The 20,542-nt window shown below is 68.5% G+C and overlaps 2 protein-coding genes across 2 annotated transcripts; both read left to right on the top strand.

Annotated features, from left to right (window-relative positions):
• Positions 1-3,118: 3,118 nt before the first annotated feature.
• On the top strand, positions 3,119-9,618 carry ABCB8 (ATP binding cassette subfamily B member 8; the record flags this gene model as incomplete). Its single annotated transcript, XM_083885606.1, has 16 exons — positions 3,119-3,195; positions 4,234-4,522; positions 5,396-5,551; positions 5,631-5,725; positions 6,434-6,539; positions 6,622-6,783; positions 6,865-6,950; positions 7,030-7,127; positions 7,233-7,338; positions 7,427-7,460; positions 7,678-7,814; positions 7,928-8,022; positions 8,159-8,292; positions 8,376-8,523; positions 9,153-9,403; positions 9,499-9,618. 16 exons carry the CDS (start codon positions 3,119-3,121, stop codon positions 9,577-9,579), a joined length of 2,055 nt encoding a protein of 684 aa, XP_083741732.1. The 3' UTR covers positions 9,580-9,618.
• Positions 9,619-11,466: 1,848 nt separating this feature from the next.
• On the top strand, positions 11,467-20,542 carry ASIC3 (acid sensing ion channel subunit 3). Its single transcript, XM_083885607.1, has 8 exons — positions 11,467-11,808; positions 15,648-15,798; positions 16,580-16,707; positions 17,472-17,622; positions 17,953-18,009; positions 18,464-18,617; positions 20,166-20,257; positions 20,332-20,542. The coding sequence occupies exons 1-8, from the start codon at positions 11,572-11,574 to the stop codon at positions 20,469-20,471; spliced, it is 1,110 nt and encodes a 369-aa protein (XP_083741733.1). The 5' UTR covers positions 11,467-11,571; the 3' UTR covers positions 20,472-20,542.

Genomic DNA, 20,542 nt, shown 5'->3' with positions numbered 1-20,542 from the left:
GCAGGTGTGGGGCCGGGGGCAGGTGTGGGGCACAGGGGGGCCGGGGGCAGGTGTGGGGCACAGGAAATGCCACCGGGGAGTCTCAGCGTGCCCCGAATTGGGGTGGCCTGAGCTGGCCCCGGCCGCGGGCAAAGTGACACCGCAGGTGACACCGCAGGTGACACCGGCCCGTCCTGTCGCACCGGCCGGGGCAGTGCCAGGCCCGCCGTGACCCCCGGGACATCCTGGGGGACCCCCCGTGCCGTGACCCCCGGGACATCCCGGGAGGGACCCCCGGGGGGACCCCCTGCATGGACTGAGGGTCCCCAGTGCCGCCCCCAGCTGAGCCCCCCGGGCCGGGCTGTGCTGCCCAGGGCGAGTGTGGGGACAGCTCTGCCCCCATGGACCCCCAGAGACCCCCAGAGACCCCCTCCCCATGGACCCCCCTGTCCACAGACCCCCACAGACCCCATTTCCCATGGACTCCCGTGTCCACAGCGCCCCAGAGACCTCCTCCCCACAGACCCCCCCTCCCCAAGCCGGGGGGCAGCAGCCCAAAGCAGAACCAGCCCTGGGCCCTGGGGGTCCTCACTGCCTCCCGACCCCCCACCCCCCTGGGGCAGGGCAGGACCCCCGACCTTGGGACAGGGGGACAGACCCCATAAGGGAGGACGGGATGGAAAACTCTGGGAAGAGACCCTCAAACCCCGGATGGGACCCCCACCCCTGGGGAAGGATGGGACCCCCAAACCCCCGGATGGGACCCTCAAACCCCTGGATGGGACCACCGCCCCTGGGGAAGGATGGGACCCCCCGCCCACCCCCCACTGTCCCCTCACCGCAGCTCCGCGTGTCCCCAGTGTCCCCCGGGGTGTCCCCAGCCGGTGTCCGGCCGGGCCAGTGGCCACAGGTGTCACCACCTGGCCCCACCTGTCCCGGGCTGACTCACCTGGCCGGGCCTGACTCACCTCTCCAGGGCCGGGGGCGGGGCTGGGGCAGCAGGAGGGGCCCGACCCCCTTGGGGACCCCCCTGGGGACAGAGGCCACACCCCCGGTCGGGTGTCCCCGCGGGCGGTGACACTGCCCGGCCCCGCCCCAAATCCGGGAGACAAAAATACCCGCGGGGCCCCAAAATAGACCCCGAGTGTCACCGGGGGGGGGCGGGGCGGGGGGTCCCCGGGCGGGGCTGGGCAGTGGGGACAGCCCTGGGGACAGGGACAGGGACAGGGACAGGGACAGGGACAGGGGACAGGGAACAGGGACAGGGGACAGGGGACAGGGACAGGGGACAGGGACAGGGGACAGGGACGGGGACAGGGACAGGGACAGGGGACAGGGGACAGGGACAGGGACAGGGACAGGGACAGGGGACAGGGACAGGGGACAGGGGACAGGGACAGGGGACAGGGACAGGGGACAGGGACGGGGACAGGGACAGGGACAGGGGACAGGGGACAGGGGACAGGGACAGGGGACAGGGACAGGGGACAGGGACGGGGACAGGGACAGGGGACAGGGGACAGGGACAGGGGACAGGGACGGGGACAGGGACAGGGACAGGGACAGGGACAGGGACAGGGGACAGGGACGGGGACGGGGACAGGGACAGGGGACAGGGGAGAGGGGACAAGGGACAGGGACAACCCCGGGGACAGGGAATGGCCCTGGTGACCCTGCCGGGACACACGTGCGTTGTCACCTGTGTCACCTGTGTCACGGGGAGCCCCGCACGGGGACAGGGACACCTGGGGGGGGGACAGGGACACTGGGGGGGGGGACAGGGACACCTGAGGGGGGACAGGGACACCGTGGGGGGGACAGGGACACCTGGGATGGGGACACTGGGGTGACAGCCCCGTGGGGACACAGGGCTGTGCCAGGAGCTGCTCGGTGACCCCGCAGTGACCCGGGACCCCCCCTGGGGACCCCCCCGGGCCCGCAGGGGACACCCCCGGCCCAGGCCCCGCTCTGCCCGCCCGGGGGGTCCCGGGGGGTCCCTGGGGGTCCCTGGGGGGTCCCGGGGGGGTCCCGGGGGGGTCCCGGGGGGTCCCTGGGGGGTCCCTGGGGTCCCGGGGGTCCCTCTGCCCCCCCCCGGTGCCCTGTCGGGGCTCACCTGGCGCTCGGGGCCGGTGTCCGGCCCGTGTCCAGCCCGTGTCCGGCCCGTGTCCGGCCCGTGTCCGGGGCTCACGGCGCCGCTCGGTGCCCGCGGGTGCCGCTCCCGGCCATGGGGCAGCCCCGGGGGTTGGGGGTCGGGGGGTCCCGGGGGGTCCCGGGGCGGGGCCGGGGGCGGTACCGGACCGGGCCCGGAGGGGTCAGGGCAGGGCCCCAGGAGCCCGAGAGGGGTCGGGGCCGGTGCAGGGCCCGGGCCGCGGGGCTGGGGCTCCGCCCGCCCGGTGCCGCCCCCGGTACCACCCCTGGTACCGCCCCCCTGTGCCCGATACCGCCCCCGGTACCTCCCCCGACCCACCCCGTGTGCTCGGTACCGCCCCGTGTTCCTGGTACCATCCCCCTGGCACCCGTTCCCGCCCCCCGGTACCACCCCATGCTCCCGGTTCCGCCCGGTACCGCTCCTGGTACCGCCCCGTGTGCTCGGTACCGCCCCCTGCACCGGGTCCCGCCTCCCCGGTACCGCCCCCTGTACCGGGTCCCGCCCCGCCCCTTCCGGTACCGCCCCGCCCGGTACCGCCCCCCGGTGCCGCCCCCCCGTTCCCGCCTCGCCGGTACCGCCCCGTGTTCCCATGTACCCGCCCCGTGTGGCCGGTACCACCCCCGGTACCGCCCCCAGCCCGCTCCCTGTGCCCGGCTCCGCCCCCCCGGTACCGCCCCCCTCGGTGCCAGCTCCCCCCCCGGCCCGGCCCCTGTTCCTGTTCCCGCCCAGACCCGCCCCGTGTTCCCGGTGCCGCCCCCTGTGTCCGGTACCACGCCCGGTACCTCCCCCAGCCCGCCCCGTGGTCCCGGTACCGCCTCCCCGGTACCGCCCCGTGTGTCTGGTACCGCCCCCTGTCCCCGCCCCCTGTCCCCACCACGCCCCCTGTGCCCGGTACCGCCCCCCGGCCCCGCCCCCTGTCCCCATTCCCGCCCCCTGTCCCCGCCCCCTGTCCCGTCCCGCCCCCTGTCCGGGCCCCGCCCCGTCCCCGCCATGCCGCTCCCGGTGCTGTTGCTGCGGGCGGCGGGCGCTTGGCCCCGGCTCCGGCCGCTCTCCGGCCCGGCCCGCAGGTACCGGGGGGTTCGGGGGGTCCCGGGGGTCTGGGGGGGCTTTGGGGCGAGGGAACCCCCGCTCTCAGTGCCCGGACACGGGGCGCGGGGGTCTGGGTGGTCTCAGGGGTCCCAGGAACTCCCGGGGGGTCTCAGGGGTCTCGGGGGTCTGGGGGGTCTCAGGGGTCTGGGGGGTCTCGGGGGTCCCGGGAACTCGCGGGGGCTCCCAAACAACTGGGGGGTACCAGGGGGGGCCGGGTTGGGGAGGTTTGGGGGTCCCTGGGGTCACAGCGGGGGTCACACCTGGGCAGGTGACACTGGGGGGCCCCGAGGTAACTGGAGAGGAACGACCCCCACTCTGGGCCTGGTGCGGGGCGGGGAGCCCGGACTCTGCAGTTTTGGGGTGTTCAGGGGTTCCCAAACTCACGGGGCCCGTGGGTGGTGGGGGCACCCCAACTCTTGGGGGATCCAAATTCTGGGGTTCCAGGCGGTTCTGGGGGGCTCCTGAACTCCTGGGTCCATTGGAGGCAGGAGCACAACTCCTGGTGCAGGGAGATGGGATTCTGAGATCCCTGGGGTGATCGGTGGGGCTCCCCAGCTCTTAGGGGGGGGAGACAGAACTCTGGGGGTCCAGGTGGTTCTGGGGGGCTCCTGGACTCCTGGATCCCTTGTAGGCAGGTGCACAACTCTTAGTGCAGGGAGATGGGATTCTGGGGTGATCCCTGGGGGCTCCCCAACTCTTGGGGGGGGGATCCAGGACTCTGGGGGTCCAGGCGGTTCTGGGAGGCTCCTGGACTCCTTGGACACAGGAGAACAACTCTCGGTGTGGGGAGATGGGATTCTGAGATCACTGGGGTGATCCCTGGGGGCTCCCCAACTTTTGGTGGGGGGATCCAGAATTCTGGGGGTCCAGGCGGTGCTGGGGGGCTCTTGGACTCCTGAATCCTTTGGAGGCAGGAGCACAACTGTTGGTGTGGGGAGATGGGATTCTGAGATCACTGGGGTGATCCCTGGGGGCTCCCCCACTTGGGCCCCCCCTGACTCACGCCCTGTCCCCAGTTTCAGGTATGGGGGGCGCCTGGGGCTGGCCAGGCCCCCCCGGCTGCCCCCAGCCCCCCCGGCCCCCCGGGGGCTGCTCCTGGCGGGGTCGGCCACGGGCTGTGCGGTGGTGCTGGGGCTGCTGCGCACGGCCGTGCACTGCCAGGAGGCCACTGCTGTCCCCACTGTCCCCGCTGTCCCCTCCGGCGACCCCAAAGCTCCAGAGTCGCCCCCGGAGCCCCCCTTTGACTGGCCACTGTTCTGGACCTTCCTGCGCCCGCAGCTCCTGGCGCTGTCTGCTGCTGTCGTGGTGAGTTGGGGACAGGGGGTGGCCATGGTTGTCCCCACTGTCCCTGTGTCACATTTGTGCTGTGGGGTGACACACTGTCCCGGTGTCACAGCATGATGGCCTGTGTCCCACTGACATGGTATGACACCTGTCATCCCTGGCTGTCATTGTCCCAGTGCCACAGCGTGGTGGCCATGGTCCCTGTGCAGGGGTGTCACAGCCCTGTCCCCATGTGTCCTCATGGTGTGACAGACTCTGTCCCCAAGGTGTGGCAGCCACTGTCCTGATGCCATTGCGTGACACCCACCACATCCTGGTGTCTGCTGTTGGGTGACACGTGCTGTCCCAGTGCCACAGTGTGACAGCCACCATACCAGTGCTGACAGGGGATTGTCACTGTCCAGTGCCATGGTGTGACACCCACTGTCTGGTGCAATGAAGTGACACCCACTGTCCCAGTGCCATGGTGTGACATCCACTGTCCCCAAGGCATGACACCCACTGTCCAGTGCCATGGTGTGACACCCAGTGTTGCAGTGCTGTGCCAGGCCACCTACTGTTGTGGTGCCATGGCATGACACCCTGGGTGCTGCTGTCCCGGTGCTGACAGCCCTGTCCCTGCCCTGTCCCTGTCCCTGTCCCATCCCTGTCCTGTCCTATCCCTGTCCCTGTCCCATCCCCGTCCCTGTCCCATCCCTGTCCCATCCCTGTCCCTGTTCCATCCCTGTCCCATCCCCGTCCCTGTCCCATCCCTGTCCCTGTTCCATCCCTGTCCCATCCCTGTCCTTGTCCCATCCCCGTCCCTGTCCCATCCCTGTCCCATCCCTGTCCCTGTCCCATCCCTGTCCCCATCCCCGTCCCTGTCCCATCCCTGTCCCATCCCTGTCCCCGCAGCTGGCTCTGGGCGCGGCGCTGCTCAACGTGCGGATCCCGGTGCTGCTGGGGCAGCTGGTGAACGTGGTGTCGCACTGCGCCCGCGGCCACGTCCCCACCTACCTGCGCGAGGTGCGGCGCCCGGCCCTGCGCCTCCTGGCCGTCTACTGCCTGCAGGTGAGTGCTGACCCCCCCAAAGGGCGGGTGGGGGGTCCTAAGGGTGTCCCCCATCCCTGCTGACCCCTCCATCCCGCAGGGCCTGCTGACCTTCGGGTACATCGCGCTGCTGGCCCGTGTCGGGGAGCAGGTGGCCGGCAACATGCGCAAGGCGCTCTTCAGTGCCCTGCTCAGGTACCCCCGGCAGGGAGGGGGCACGGGACGGGTGGGCACGCAGGGACCCCCTGTCAGGGTCCCCAAACATCTGCGGGGAACCCGATGGTTGGTTTTGGAGATCTCAAAGCGCAAAAGACACCACAGGGGACAAACCAGTTTGCTTAAACAAAAAATGCGCTTTTATTTAGTGCCCACAATGCGATAGTGGGGAAAGAAAATAGAGAATAGTGAGAAAGATGGAGAAAGAGAGTAAGGTGGTTATAGCTACCAACGTGGAGAGTCGGAGTCCTCAAGGCGTAGAGATGCCCATGGACGGGATCTTCTCCAGTGGGGGGATCACAAAGGGTGCACGGGATCCGCAGAGTCTTTATAGGGTGGTCGGGACAAGGACCAGGTGAGTGTCATGGAGCCAAAGGGAACCAAGCGAGGGGCACAGAGCCAAGGCAGGCACCTGTGTTAAGGTTGGGGGCTCAGGAACGAGCTCAAGCTGTGCCCTTCTAGCACGGTCAGTATTGTCAGCTCAGTCCACTGTAACGAGCTACTATTGTTCTTGCATTCCGTTCTCGTGGAGATGTGTATCAGCCCTCGGCAAGGCCCCACCTCAGCCAGGCCTGGGGCTCTCCCCAGTCTCTTTGGGGTCTTGGTCTTCAACCATCGGAGACAGTTGTGGGGCATAACACACCCACAGACAGACCCTGACACCCCCACCCACCGCTCCCCCGGCAGGCAGGAGGTGGCTTTCTTCGACGCCACGCGCACGGGGCAGCTGGTGGCACGGCTGACGTCCGACGTCCAGGAGTTCAAGTCTTCCTTCAAGCTGGTCATCTCCCAGGTGAGCACAGCTACCTCCTGGGCGAGCCCGGTGGTCTCCCAGCCCCCTGTCCCCCCACTCACTGTGCCCCCTGTCCCTCCAGGGCCTGCGCAGCGGCACCCAGACCGCCGGGTGCTTCGTGTCGCTGTACCTGCTCTCGCCCAAGCTCACCGGGCTCCTGCTGGTGACGCTGCCGGTGCTGGTGAGCGCCGGTGCCTTCATCAGTGCCTTCCTCCGCAGCCTGTCCCGCCAGGCACAGGAGCAGGTAACCCTCACCTGAGCCCCCTGCCGTGTGTCCTGCCAGCCCCGAGGCCACGCTGTCCCCACTGTCCCCCCGTCCCTGCAGGTGGCCAAGGCCACCGTGGTGGCCGACGAGGCGCTGGGCAACGTGCGGACGGTGCGCGCCTTTGCCATGGAGGAGCAGCAGGCGGGGTAAGGGGAAGGGTGGGGGGCTTGGGGGTGGTGGTGGGGGGGTGTGGCAGTGCAGGACCCCAGCCCGTCCCTGCCCCAGGCTGTTCCGTGCCGAGGTGGACCGTGCTGGACACCTGAGCGAGCAGCTGGGACTCGGCATCGCCGCCTTCCAGGGGCTCTCCAACCTGGCACTCAATGGTGAGTGGGGGTCACATAGTGGGGTGGCAGCCCCTTGGGCAGGACCCCCTCCAAAATCCCTTCTGCGTGTCCCCCTCAAATCCCAGCTCTGCCCCCGCCCCACAGGCATCGTGCTGGGAACCATCTTCGTCGGTGGCTCCCTGATGGCAGGAGACGAGCTCTCACCTGGGGACCTCATGTCCTTCCTGGTGGCCTCGCAGACGGTGCAAAGGTCAGGGCAGGGCTCAGCGGTTCCCTTTGTACTCCTGTGCCTGCCTGGGCACAGCCCTGGGCTCAGCCTCTGTCCTTGTGCATCCCAGGTCCTTGGCCAACATCTCCATCCTGATGGGCCAGGTAGGTGGGTGAGGGGTCCTGGCACCCCCTGAGGCTGGGGATTCGGGTTTGGGGCTCTGGGGATGTTTTCACCACCTTCCCTGCAGGTGGTGTGGGGTCTGAGCGCCCGTGAGGTGGGGTCTGGGGCCTGGGGGACCATGAGGTGGGGTCTGGGGGCCTGGGGGACCATGAGGTGGGGTCTGGGGGACCATGAGGTGCTCCTGCTGTCCCCCCACAGGTGGTGAGGGGTCTGAGTGCTGGTGCCCGTGTCTTTGAGCTGCTGAGGCTGGAGCCCCTCGTGCCGCTGCAGGGGGGAATCTCCATCCCTGCCCACTCCCTGCGTGGACACATCTGCTTCAACCACGTCTCCTTCAGGTGAGTCCCCCAGGCCCCTGCCTGGCCCCCCGTGGCTCCCTGAGCCCCCTCATGGACGGGGTGATTGGCACCACGTCCCCAAAGCCCTGCAGCCCCTGCTCCTCTCCCTGCAGTTATCCCACCCGGCCTGGCTACCGTGTCCTGGAGGATTTCAGCCTCACTCTGCCCCCCTGCCAGACCGTGGCCATCGTGGGACCCTCTGGAGGAGGTACCAGAGCCCCCCACCCTCTCCCTGAGTGAATCCTCCTGCCCCCCAATCCTCTGCTGAGTGCACCCAGTGTGTGCCAGGGACTGGGAACCCCCCCGGGGTCCGGAGCAGGGGGGCTCAGGGGTCTCCTCCCCAGGGAAGTCAACGGTGGCAGCGCTGCTGGAGCGTTTCTACGAGCCCACGGCAGGAACCATCACCCTGGACGGGCACGACATCGCCAGCCTGGACCCCTCCTGGCTGCGGGGACAGGTCATCGGCTTCATCAGCCAGGTGGGGACGGGAGGGGGGCAGGCCAAGACCCCCGGCTGCCCCTGGGGAAGGGGAGGGAGGCTCAGTGCTGGGTTTTGCCGCAGGAGCCGGTGCTGTTTGGCACGACCATCATGGAGAACATCCGCTTTGGGAAGCCGGGAGCGTCTGACGCCGAGGTGTTCGAGGCCGCCCGGCTCGCCAACGCCGACGGCTTCATCCGCACCTTCCCCGAGGGCTACAACACCATCGTGGGTACGGAACCCCCGCCGGGGTGACCCCGGCCCTGCCAGACACCGACCGGCCCCTGGTCACTGCTGGTGTCCAGCTGTGCCAGAGGAGCTGTGGCTGTGCTGGGATGGGGATAAGGGATGGGGATAGGAATAGGGATGGGGATAGGGGTAAGAGTAGGGGTATGGATGGGATGGGGATGGGATGGGGATGGGATAGGGATGGGGATGGGGATGGGATGGGATGGGATGGGATGGGATGGGGATGGGATGGGGATGGGATGGGATGGGATGGGGATGGGGATGGGGATGGGGATGGGATGGGGATGGGATGGGGATAGGGATGGGGATCGGGATAATGGGATGGGATGGGATGGGGATGGGGATGGGATGGGATGGGGATAGGGATAGGGGTGGAGTTAGGGATGGGGATAGGAGGGACAAGGTTTGGATGTGGGAGGCTCTTGGCTCTGGGCTGGAGGGGTCTCCCCAGGCTGATGCGGCACGGGCATTCTGGGGGGTCCCCTGGGATGGTGCAGCACGGCCATCCCCATGGTGTCCCCCACCCCACGGTGTCCCCCCTCCCCACGGTGTCCCCCCTCCCCACGGTGCCCCCCCACCCCACGGTGCCCCCCACCCCTGGGTGTCCTGCAGGCGAGCGCGGCACGGCGCTCTCCGGGGGGCAGAAGCAGCGCATCGCCATCGCCCGGGCGCTGCTCAAGGACCCGGCCGTGCTGATCCTGGACGAGGCCACGAGCGCGCTGGACGCGCGGGCGGAGCGGGCGGTGCAGGAGGCGCTGGACAGGGCGGCCGCGGGGCGCACCGTGCTGCTCATCGCCCACCGCCTCAGCACCATCCGGGCCGCGCACCTCATCGCCGTGCTGGCCCAGGGACGCGTGGCCGAGGTGAGGCCTGGGGCCGGGTGGGGACGGGTGGCACATGGGTCACTCCTGCAGGTGACACTGTCCCGCTGTCCCCGCTGTCCCCACTGTCCCCACAGGCAGGGACACACGAGCAGCTGCTGCGGCAGGGGGGTCTCTACGCCGAGCTCATCCGACGGCAGACTAAGGAGGGGTCCTGAGGGGTCCCCCCGCTGCTCCCCAATAAACCAGGGCTGCAAGGCGGATTTGGGGGTCCCCTTTGTTGGTGGGATGTTGTGATGGGTCCTGTGCGCCGCTAGAGGGCGCCCTTGGCACCAGGGGGGCGGGGCTGTGGGCGGGACCGAGGGGAGTGACGTGTGTTTGTGGGCGGGGTTTGAGGGGTTGGCCACGCCCCCTGCCCTGGCTGCACTGCCCCCCACGGGGTGGGGGTCCCCTGTGTCACCCCCTGTTTGGGGTGAGAGACCCCTCTCGAGATGTGGGACCCCTGTGGGGGTGAGGGTTCCCTGTGTGACCCTTGGGGTGGGGGGTCCCCCGTGTCCCCCATGTCGGGTGGTCCCTGTCACTCCCGGGTGAGGAAACGCTGCAAACACCCCCTGGAGGGTTGGAGGGGTCACCTCGGGCTGGGGGACCCCTGAACCCCCTCCGGGCTGGAGCAGCCCTTGGGTGATTCCTGTGATGGGGGACCCCGATATTCCCCCGGGAAAGGGGGGCTCGGGTGTCACCCCCCAGGCGGGGAGAACCCCCGGGTGACCCCCTGGGGTGGGGAGACCCCCCTGTGAGCCCCCCTGGAGGGGAGGGGGTGTCCCTCGTGTCCCTCTCGCCCCCCAGGAGTGGCGGGACCCTCTGTCACCTTTCTGGGGTCGGGACCCTCTGCACAACCCCAGGGTGGGGACCCCTGGAATGGGGGTCACCCCTTCACAACACCCCGGGCTGGACTGTCCCCTGCGCTGCCCCTCGGGGCAGGGGACCCTCGTGTCACCCCCCTGGCGGGGGGAACCCCTGGGTGCCCCCGGGGGTCGGATGAGCCCCGCAGGACCCTCCCGGGGAGGGGAGGGGGGTCCGGTGGGTCAGCCTTGGGAGGGGAGACTCTGTGTGACCCCCGGGGTGGGGGGACCCTGTGACATCTCTGGGGTGAAGGTTCCACCGCATCATTTCCCGGGATGGATGGGGGGACCCCTGTGTGACCCGGGGATGGATGAAGTGACCTCAGCGTGACCCCGGTTCCCCGATAAAGGGGCTCTCTCCGCTGCCCCTCCCGCGTTCCCCAGGGGTGTGGGCCCCCCCCGAACCCCCCGAACCCCCCGAACCCCCCGAACCCCGAGGCTGCGGCCGCGGGCGGGGGCGGCGGGTGGAGCCGAGCGGGAGGGGCGGGGGGGGGGGGGACGGCGGGGGCGGCGGCGGCTGCGGAGCGGCGGGACCGGGAGCGGGGCCGGGAATAGAGAACAGAGCCGGGACTGGGACCGGGACCGGGACCGGGGCTGGGAATAGAGAACAGAGCCGGGAGCGGGCTCAGGAGGGGCAGCGAGGCTGGACTCGGGAGCGGAGCCGGGACCGGGCTCGGAGCCGGGGCTGGACTCGGAGCCGGGGCTGGAGCCGGGGCTGGAGCCGGGACGGGGCTGCTCCGCTCCGCTCTGCCCTGCTCTGCTCCGCTCCGCTCCGCTCCCACCGGCACCGCCCGGGCATCACCGGCCCCGGCCCCGTGACGGACCGGGGGGAGCGCCGCGGCCGGTCCTGCCCCCTCCCCACCTCCAGCCTCCCTCTCCCCTGCCCACCCTCCTCCTCCTCCTCCTCCTCCTCCCCCCCCCGGTCCCCTCCCCGGCGCGGCGATGGGCTGAGGCTGCGGGGCCCCGCGGCGCCCCCAGCCCGGCAGGAGGATGAGGAGGGGCTCTGAGGGCAGCGGGGAGGGCGAGGGGCCGTCCAGCCTGCGGGCCTTCGCGCACAGCTCCTCTCTGCACGGCATCAGCCACGTCTTCGCCTACGGGGCGGTGTCGCTGCGGCGGGTGCTGTGGGGCGGCTTTTTCCTGGGCTCGCTGGGGCTGCTGCTGCTGGTGTGCGCCGAGCGCGTCGCCTATTTCCTCACCTACCCGCACGTCACCAAGCTGGACGAGGTGGCCGCCCGCAACCTCACCTTCCCGGCCATCACCATCTGCAACCTCAACGAGTTCCGCTTCTCCAAAATCACCCGCAACGACATGTACCACGTGGGCGAGCTGCTGGCGCTGCTCAACGAGCGCTACGAGATCAGCAACCCGCAGCTGGCCGAGCCGCACGTCCTGGCCGCGCTGCGCGACAAGGCCAACTTCAAGAACTTCAAGGCCAAGCCCTTCAGCATGGCCGAGTTCTACAACCGCACGGGGCACGACCTGGCCGAGATGCTGCTGCAGTGCTCCTTCCGCGGCACCGGCTGCTCCGCCCGCAACTTCACCGTGGTGAGTGCCCCGAGCCCGGGCGGGGGTCCCAGGGGGGCTGCGGGGGTCACACAGCGGCTGAGGTGATCCCCTCTCTCGGCCCACACAGCCCGCAGCACCCCCAGCCCCTGCCCGCCCCGCTCCCAGACAGGGATGTCTCCCCACCCCGGGGGCTGGGGGTCCCTGGGGAGCAGGGCTGGGGGTCCCCAGGGGTGACAGGGGGCTGCGAAAAGTGGCCAGGATAGAGCAGGGCTGTGCTGGGGGGTCTGTGTGGGCTGGGGGTCTCTGCTGGGGACTCTGTGCAGGCTAGGGGGTCTGTGCTGGGGGCTCTGTGTGGGCTGGGGGTCTCTGCTGGGGGCTCTGTGTGGGCTGAGGGTCCCTGCTGGGGGCTCTGTGCGGGCTGGGGGTCTCTGCTGGGGGCTCTGTGTGGGCTGGGGGCTCCCTGCGGGCTGGGGGTCTCTGCTGGCACGCAGACACTGAGCAGGGATGGTGGTGGGCACAGGATACTCACAGGTAGAGGATGCTCACAGGTGCATGTGGGGTGTCACAGGTACAGGATGCTCACAGGTGTGGGGTGCTCTCCTGTATATGGGATGTCACCACTGACAGGTGCAGCCCCCAGCACCTGTGCCAGCCTCAGGTCACTGGGCACAGCCCTCAGCAGGTGCTGCCCTGACTGTTGGCACAGAGGCCCCATGGGCAGCTCCTCCATGCCTGGCATGGGCGGGGGTCTCCTGCTGTGACCCCCCACTGCAGCCCCCAGACCAGGGCAGGGACAGTGGCACAGGCAGGGGACACAGGGATGGGCAGGGATGGTGGCACAGGCAGAGTGGGCAGGGACAGTGCCATGGGCAGGACAGGCAGGGACATTGGCACAGACAGGGTGGACAGGGATGGACAAGGACAGTGACACAGGCAGGGGACACAGGGGTGGTGGCACAGGCAGGGTAGACAGGGGCGGTGGCATGGGCAGGACAGGCAGGGACAGTGGCACAGGCAGGATGAGCAGGGATGATGGCACAGGCAGGGTGGACAGGGATGGTGGCACAGGCAGGACAGGCAGGGACAGTGGCACGGGCAGGGACACAGGGATGGGCAGGGATGGTGGCACAGGCAGGGTGGACAGGGACAGTGGCACAGACAGGGGACACAGGGATGGGCAGGGACAGTGGCACAGACAGGGTGGACAGGGGTGGTGGCACAGGCAGGGACACAGACAGGATGAGCAGGGATGGTGGCACAGACAGGACAGGCAGGGACATTGGCACAGGCAGGATGGACAGGGGCGGTGGTACAGGCAGGGACACAGGGATGGACAGGGACATTGGCACAGGCAGGGATGGTGGCACAGACAGGATGGGCAGGGACATTGGCACAGGCAGGGATGGTGGCACAGGCAGGACAGGCAGGGACAGTGGCACAGGCAGGGATGGTGGCACAGGCAGGACAGGCAGGGACAGTGACACAGGCAGGGAACACAGGGATGGGCAGGGACATTGACACAGGCAGGGATGGTGGCACAGGCAGGACAGGCAGGGACAGTGGCACAGGCAGCGATGGTGACATGGACACCACAGACACTTCCCCCCTGCCACAGCAGCACCGGGCAGCAGCGTGGGCACTGGGCAGCTCACGTCTGCCATGCCAGCTCTGCCCATCCACATCACTGTCCCCAGCAATTACTGTCACCTTAATGCTCTTAGAGCACTAATTAACTCACCACGCAGCTTAGGGACGAGCTGCCCTTTGTCAGGTGTGTGCCCCCATGCTCCCTGTTCCCCCTGTGCCCCCCATGCTCCCCCTGTGCCCCCTGTGCCTCCTGTACCCCCTGTGCCCCCCATGCTCCCTGTGCCCCCCATGCTCCCCCTGTGCCCCCTGTGCCTCCTGTGCCCCCTGTGCCCCCCATACTCCCTGTGCCCCCCATGTTCCCTCTGTGCCCCCCATGCTCCCCCTGTTCCCCCTGTGCCCCCCATGCTCCCCCCATGCTCCCTGTGCCCCCCATGCTCCCTGTGCCCCCAGTGCCCCAGTGCCCGTGGCCAGAGCTGCTCTGCCAGTGTCCCCATAGCAGGGCCAGGCACTGCTGATGGTCCCTGGGTTTGAGGTCCAGGATGTGGCAGGAGGGCTGAGGGTCCCCAGAGCAGAACTTGGGGTGGGTGGCAGGTGCCTGGTAAAGCAGCAGGGTCCTGGCTCCACCTCCCCAAATCCCCAGGCTCAGCCAGGTTTAGTCCTGGCTTGGGATCCTCTGCCCTGGGCCACGGTGCTGAGCTCTGGCCCTGTGTCCCTGTGTCCCTGTGTCCCTCATCCCAGTCCGGGCCTCAGCATCCCTGAGATTCCTGGAAAAGTGGTGAGGCCCCAAATGCCTCCTCTCTGTGTCCCCTCTCGCCTCCCCCAGGACCAGTGGGATGGGGCAGGATGGGGATGTGAGGACAGGGGATGTTTGGGGAGCGGAGCTGGGGGTCCCCAGGGTGCAGGGCTGGGGGTCCCCGGGGAGCAGGGCTGGGGGTCTTCAAGGAGCAGGGCTGGGGGTCCCTGAGGAGTGGGGCTGGAGGTCCCTGGGGAGCAGGGCTGGGGATCTTTGGGGAGCAGGGCTGGGGGTCCCTGGGGTGCAGGGCTGGGGGTCCCTGGGGAGCAGGGCTGGGGGTCCCCGGGGTGCAGGGCTGGGGGTCCCCAGGGCGCAGGGCTGGGGGTCCCTGTGTGACCCCGAGCGTGGAGCGCAGGAGGACTGGCACTGCTGGGGCTGTGTCCCCATCACTGTCCCCACCCATGCCCCCCCCAGCATCCCCATGCCGGGCAGCCGTTGCCATGACACCCGCCCCCCCCTTTCCTCCTTGGGCACCGCATTGCCATGGCAACGGGTCCCCACTTTGGGAGCAGCTGGTTGTCACAGCAACGCCCCCTCCGCTCCCCCCCGTGGGACATAACCCCGGGTGGGGGCACCCACAGCAGAGAGGGACACGATGCCATGGGACTGTGTGGCAGGAGTTGGGGGGCCGTGGGACCAGCCTGGGGGCTCAGGGTCACCCCAGGGTCCCTGGCTGTGGGTTCTGATCCCTGGGAGCTCAAGGTCACCCCAGGGTTCCTGGCTGGGGGTGCAGCTCCCTGGGGTCCCTCGGGTGGGGGGCTGGCCCAGGATTTGCTCTCAGGTCCTAAGGGGACGTGGTGGCCTCTGCCATGACAAAGGAGTCCTGCTCCCCATCACTGCTCTGGCTTGTGCCTTCCCATCTCAAGTGTCCCCACATGTTCCCTGGGACGGCGACGAAACCCAATATCCCTGCAGAGCCCTGGCAGCACAGGCACCACCAACATCCCTGTCTTCTCCTGGGGGCACTGCCATCCTCCCCCAGCACACTGGGATCCCTGTGGGTCATTGGGATCCTGCTCTGAGGGTACTGGGATCCTGTGGGGCACTGGGATCCTGCTCTCAGGGTACTGGGACCCCCATCCTGGGCCCTGTGGGGCATTGGGGTCCTGCTCTGAGGGTACTGGGATCCCCATCCTGGGCCCTGTGGGGCACTGGGATCCTGCTCTGAGGGTACTGGGATCCTGTGGGGCACTGGGATCCTGCTCTGAGGGTACTGGGACCCCCATCCTGGGCCCTGTGGGGCATTGGGATCCTGCTCTGAGGGTACTGGGACCCCCATCCTGGGCCCTGTGGGGCATTGGGGTCCTGCTCTGAGGGTACTGGGATCCTGTGGGGCACTGAAATCCCCACTGCTGTGTCCCCATGTGTGTCCCTGTGTCCCCATGTGTGTCCCCCCAGGGTCCCCACTGAGTGCCCCATCCCCACGTCCCCACGGGGTCCCCGCAGTGGCAGCGAGGGCCCTGTCCCCGTGTCCCACGTGTGCCCCGTGTCACTGCAGATCTTCACACGCCTGGGGAAGTGCTACACCTTCAACCCGGGGGGGCCGGGCCGCGAGGTGCTGACCACGCTGCAGGGCGGCTCCGGCAACGGCCTGGAGCTGATGCTCAACGTGCAGCAGGAGGAGTATCTGCCCGTCTGGGGGGACACAGGTGAGCTGTGCCCGTCTGGGGACACAGGTGAGCTGTGCCTGTCTGGGGGGACACAGGTGAGCTGTGCCCGTGTGGGGGGACACAGGTGAGCCCTGCCCGTCTGGGGACACAGGTGAGCCCTGCCCGTCTGGGGACACAGGTGAGCTGTGCCCGTCTGGGGGGACACAGGTGAGCCCTTCCCGTCTGGGGGGACACAGGTGAGCCCTTCCCGTCTGGGGGGACACAGGTGAGCCCTGCCCGTCTGGGGACACAGGTGAGCCCTGCCCGTGTGGGGGGACACAGGTGAGCCCTGCCCGTCTGGGGGGACACAGGTGAGCCCCTGCCCGTGTGGGGACACAGGTGAGCTGTGCCCGTCTGGGGGGACACAGGTGAGCCCTGCCCGTGTGGGGGGACACAGGTGAGCCCTGCCTGTGTGGGGACACAGGTGAGCCCTGCCTGTGTGGGGACACAGGTGAGCCCTGCCCCTCTGGGGGGACACAGGTGAGCCCTGCCTGTGTGGGGACACAGGTGAGCCCTGCCCCTCTGGGGGGACACAGGTGAGCCCTGCCCGTCTGGAGGGACACAGGTGAGCCCCTGCCCGTGTGGGGGGACACAGGTGAGCCCTGCCCGTCTGGGGGGACACAGGTGAGCCCTGCCTGTGTGGGGGGACACAGGTGAGAGAGCACTTGGGTCCCCAGTGAGTACTTTTCCTTTTGGGGGCACACAGGTGAGCACATGCCCATCTGGGGGGACATGGGTGAAATCCCCTGCCCTGCACTGACCCCCCTCCCCTGCTCTGCAGACGAGACCTCGTTTGAGGTGGGGGTGAAGGTGCAGATCCACAGCCAGGACGAGCCGCCCTTCATCGACCAGCTGGGTTTTGGTGTTGCCCCCGGCTTCCAGACCTTCGTCTCCTGCCAGCAGCAGCGGGTATCCGGGCACGGCGCCCGGGGCTGGGCACAGACCCCCCCAGGGATTGGGATGGGCCCCTGCAGGGGTTGGGATGGACCCCCAAAGGGCTCAGCATGGTGATCTAAAGGGATCAGAATGGACCCCCAAAGAGGGGGGCCCTGTGAGGACATTCCAAGCCATGGGTACCACAGCCATGGGGACACCCCGTGCCCAGCCGTGCCATGGGGTGCAGCACGGGGTGTGGGGCAGTCCCAGGGCGGGTCCAGCAGCCCCTGTGCAGGCAGCAGCTCCGGCAGAGACCCCCGGCTCCCGCAGAACAGCCGCCGGGGGGGTGGCGGCACCCGGCCCCCGCAGCCAGACACCTAAATTTAGGTGCCTCGGGTGGGTGTCACCACGTGTGCCGGCGCAGGGGCGGCAGAAACACGGCGGCAGCAGCGATGTGGCCTTGGCACCCACGGGTGGGGGGTGCTGGGGCTTCACCAGGTGTGATCCCTGCGCCAAGGGGACGGCGGGGGGTCCCTGCTGAGCCCCCCACCCGGTATTGTCCCGTTCCTGACAGTGCCACCTGCCACACTGCGCTGTGGTGGCACCCGGCGCAGGTGACAATCGCTGTGACACCCATCCCCAGGGCCCACAAGGAGGGGACAGGGTGGGAGGGGGGCTCTGGGGTGGCAGGACCCCCCAGGGCTGGCACTGCCGTGGGCCGGGGTGTGACACCGGGGACATTGGGGTCGACAGGGGGCCCCAAGGACGCCGTGTTTTCCTTAGCGGGTGCCCGGCAGCTGGTGTACCTGCCCCCGCCCTGGGGGGACTGCAAGGCCACCCCCATCGAGTCCGACTTCTTCACCAACTACAGCCTGACCGCCTGCCGCCTGGACTGCGAGACGCGCTACCTGGCCGAGAACTGCAACTGCCGCATGGTGCACATGCCGGGTGAGCCGGGGGGGGATGCCCGGGGGGCTGCGGGGCCGGGTGAGCCGGGGGGGGATGCTGGGGGGCTGCGGGGCCGGGTGAGCCGGGGGGGGATGCCTGGGGGGCTGCGGGGCCGGGTGAGCCGGGGGGGGGAACGCCCGGGGGGCTGCGGGGCCGGGTGAGCCGGGGGGGGGAACGCCCGGGGGGCTGCGGGGCCGGGTGAGCCGGGGGGGGGAACGCCCGGGGGGCTGCGGGGCCGGGTGAGCCGGGGGGGGGAACGCCCGGGGGGCTGCGGGACCGCGGGGCCAACCCCGCCCCTGCGACCCCTGCGACCCCTGCCTCCCCCCGCAGGCAATGCCAACGTCTGCACCCCGGAGCAGTACAAGGAGTGCGCTGACCCCGCGCTGGGTACGTACCCTGTGCCCCTCAGTGGGCCAGGACACCCCCCTGGCCTCTCCTGGGAACCCCTCAGCCTCCCCATGTCCCCATTTCTGCGGGTGTAGCTCCAATGTCCCTGTGTCCCCAGCACTGTGAGTGCAGCTCCAGTGTCCCTGTGCCCCTCAGTGGGCCTGGACACCCTCCTGGCCTCTCCCAAAAACCTCTCAGCCTCCCCATGCCCCCATTTCTGCGAGTGCAGCTCTGGTGTCCCTGTGCCCCCACTGGGGTGGGGGTCCCCGCTGTCCCCAGATCCGCAGGGACGGGTCCCCTCCCTGTGCCACCAACAGCACTCGTGGCACACTTGTCCCCCCACCTGTCCCCCTGGGTGGCACCCACCACCACCCAGCTCTGTCCCCGGAGCACCCCGCCTCCCCCCCGTGGGCAGGGGGTCCCGGGGGTCCCCGTCCCACCCACGCCCCCCCAGACTTCCTGGTGACGAAGGACAGCGAGTACTGCGCGTGCCGCACGCCCTGCGCCATGGTGCGCTACGGCAAGGAGCTCTCCATGGTGAAGATCCCCAGCAAGGCCTCGGCCAAGTACCTGGCCAAGAAGTTCAACAAGACGGAGCAGTACATTGCGTGAGTGACGCTGCCAGGGACACTGCCAGAGACACTGCCACTGCGGTGTCACCTGCCACCTTGCCAGCGCGGTGTGACACGGCACGGCATGGCCCCAGCATGAGAACTGGCATCATGGGGCACAGTGTGACAGTGTGACATGGCACAGCATGGCCCCATGACATGAACCAGCACAGTGTGACAGTGTGACATGGCACAGCATGGCCCCAGCATGAGAACTGGCATCATAGGGCAGTGTGACAGTGTGACAGTGTGACACGGCCCCAGCATGAGATCTGGCATCATAGGGCACGGTGTGACAGTGTGACACGGCACAGCCGCAGCATGAGATCTGGCATCATAGGGCACGGTGTGACAGTGTGACATGGCACAGCATGGCCTCATGACATGAACCAGCACAGTGTGACACAATGTCCCAAGCATCTATGAACTGGCACAGCCCAGAGTGACAGTGTGACATGGCACAACCCAGAGTGACAGTGTGACATGGCACAGCCCAAAGTGAAAGTGTGACATGGCACAGCCCAGAGCAACAGTGTGACATGGCACAATCCAGAGTGACAGTGTGACACGGCACGGCCCAGAGCGACAGTGTGACATAGCACGCCCACATAGCATCCCCCAGCAGACATGACATGAACTGGGACGGTGTGACAGTGTGACACAGCATGGCACAGCCACACCCAGCATCCCCGTCACACACCGACTGACACAGCCCAAAACGATGGTGTGACATGGCATGGCTTAGTGTGACAGCGTGACATGGCATGGCATGGCAAACCTGCCCCAGAAATGGGAAACACACATGGCACAGCACGGCATGGCACGGCATGGCAAACCTGCCCCAGAAATGGGAAACACACATGGCACAGCATGGCACAGCATGGCAAACCTGCCCCAGAAATGGGAAACACACATGGCTCAACACGGCATGGCACGGCATGGCCTCTCCCCTGTGCAGACCTGCCCCAGAAATGGGAAACACACATGGCACAGCACGGCATGGCACGGCATGGCACGGCATGGCCTCTCCCCTGTGCAAACCTGCCCCAGAAATGGGAAACACACATGACACAGCACGGCATGGCACGGCATGGCATGGCATGGGCTCTCCCCTGTGCAAACCTGCCCCAGAAATGGGAAACACACATGGCTCAACACGGCATGGCACGGCATGGCCTCTCCCCTGTGCAAACCTGCCCCAGAAATGGGAAACACACATGGCTCAACACGGCATGGCACGGCATGGCATGGCATGGGCTCTCCCCTGTGCAGACCTGCTCCAGAAATGGGAAACACACACGGCACAGCATGGCACGGCGTGGCAGACCTGCCCCAGAAATGGGAAACACTCATGGCACAGCACGGCTCAGCATGGCACGGCACAGCACAGCCCTGGTATGGCACAGTACAGCCTTGTGCCCCCAGCGCTGGGGGGACCCCTCTGCCCTGTCTCACGGTACCCCATGGCACAGTCCAGCCCCCCCAGCCCCTCTGGCCTGACACAGCACACCCTGACACCGCCCCCTGTGCCCCCTGTGCCCCCAGGGACAACGTGCTGGTCCTGGACATCTTCTTCGAGGCCCTGAACTACGAGATGATCGAGCAGAAGAAGGCCTACGAGGTGGCGGGGCTGCTGGGTGAGGGACAGGGCTCTGGGGGTGCCGGGGGGGACACCAGGGGTCTGCCCCCACTGACCTCACCCCCCGCACAGGTGACATCGGGGGGCAGATGGGGCTCTTCATCGGTGCCAGCCTCCTCACCATCCTGGAGATCTTTGATTACCTGTATGAGGTGAGCCCACCCTGGCTTCCCCCTGCCCGGGGTGGGGGGTCTCAGGGCTGGGGACTCTGACCTGCCCACCCCACCCCACCCCAAAAGGTGTTTCGGGACAAACTGCTCAGCCTGTACAAGGAGAAGAAGCG

Source organism: Zosterops lateralis (assembly GCF_965231275.1).
Source record: "Zosterops lateralis genome assembly, contig: HAP1_HAP1_SCAFFOLD_206, whole genome shotgun sequence".
Taxonomy (NCBI): Eukaryota; Metazoa; Chordata; class Aves; order Passeriformes; family Zosteropidae; genus Zosterops; species Zosterops lateralis.
The sequence above is the reverse complement of the archived record's forward strand: the minus strand, read 5'-3'. Positions and strand labels throughout refer to the sequence as shown.

Bases quoted from the DNA above. Each gene is read 5' to 3' on its own strand.
- ASIC3 (XM_083885607.1), top strand. From the start codon at position 11,572: ATGTACCACGTGGGCGAGCTGCTGGCGCTGCTCAACGAGCGCTACGAG. The intron at 16,708-17,471 runs GTATCCGGGCAC...GGTGCCCGGCAG, and splicing joins TCTCCTGCCAGCAGCAGCGG to CTGGTGTACCTGCCCCCGCC. The intron at 20,258-20,331 runs GTGAGGGACAGG...CCCCCCGCACAG, and splicing joins CGAGGTGGCGGGGCTGCTGG to GTGACATCGGGGGGCAGATG.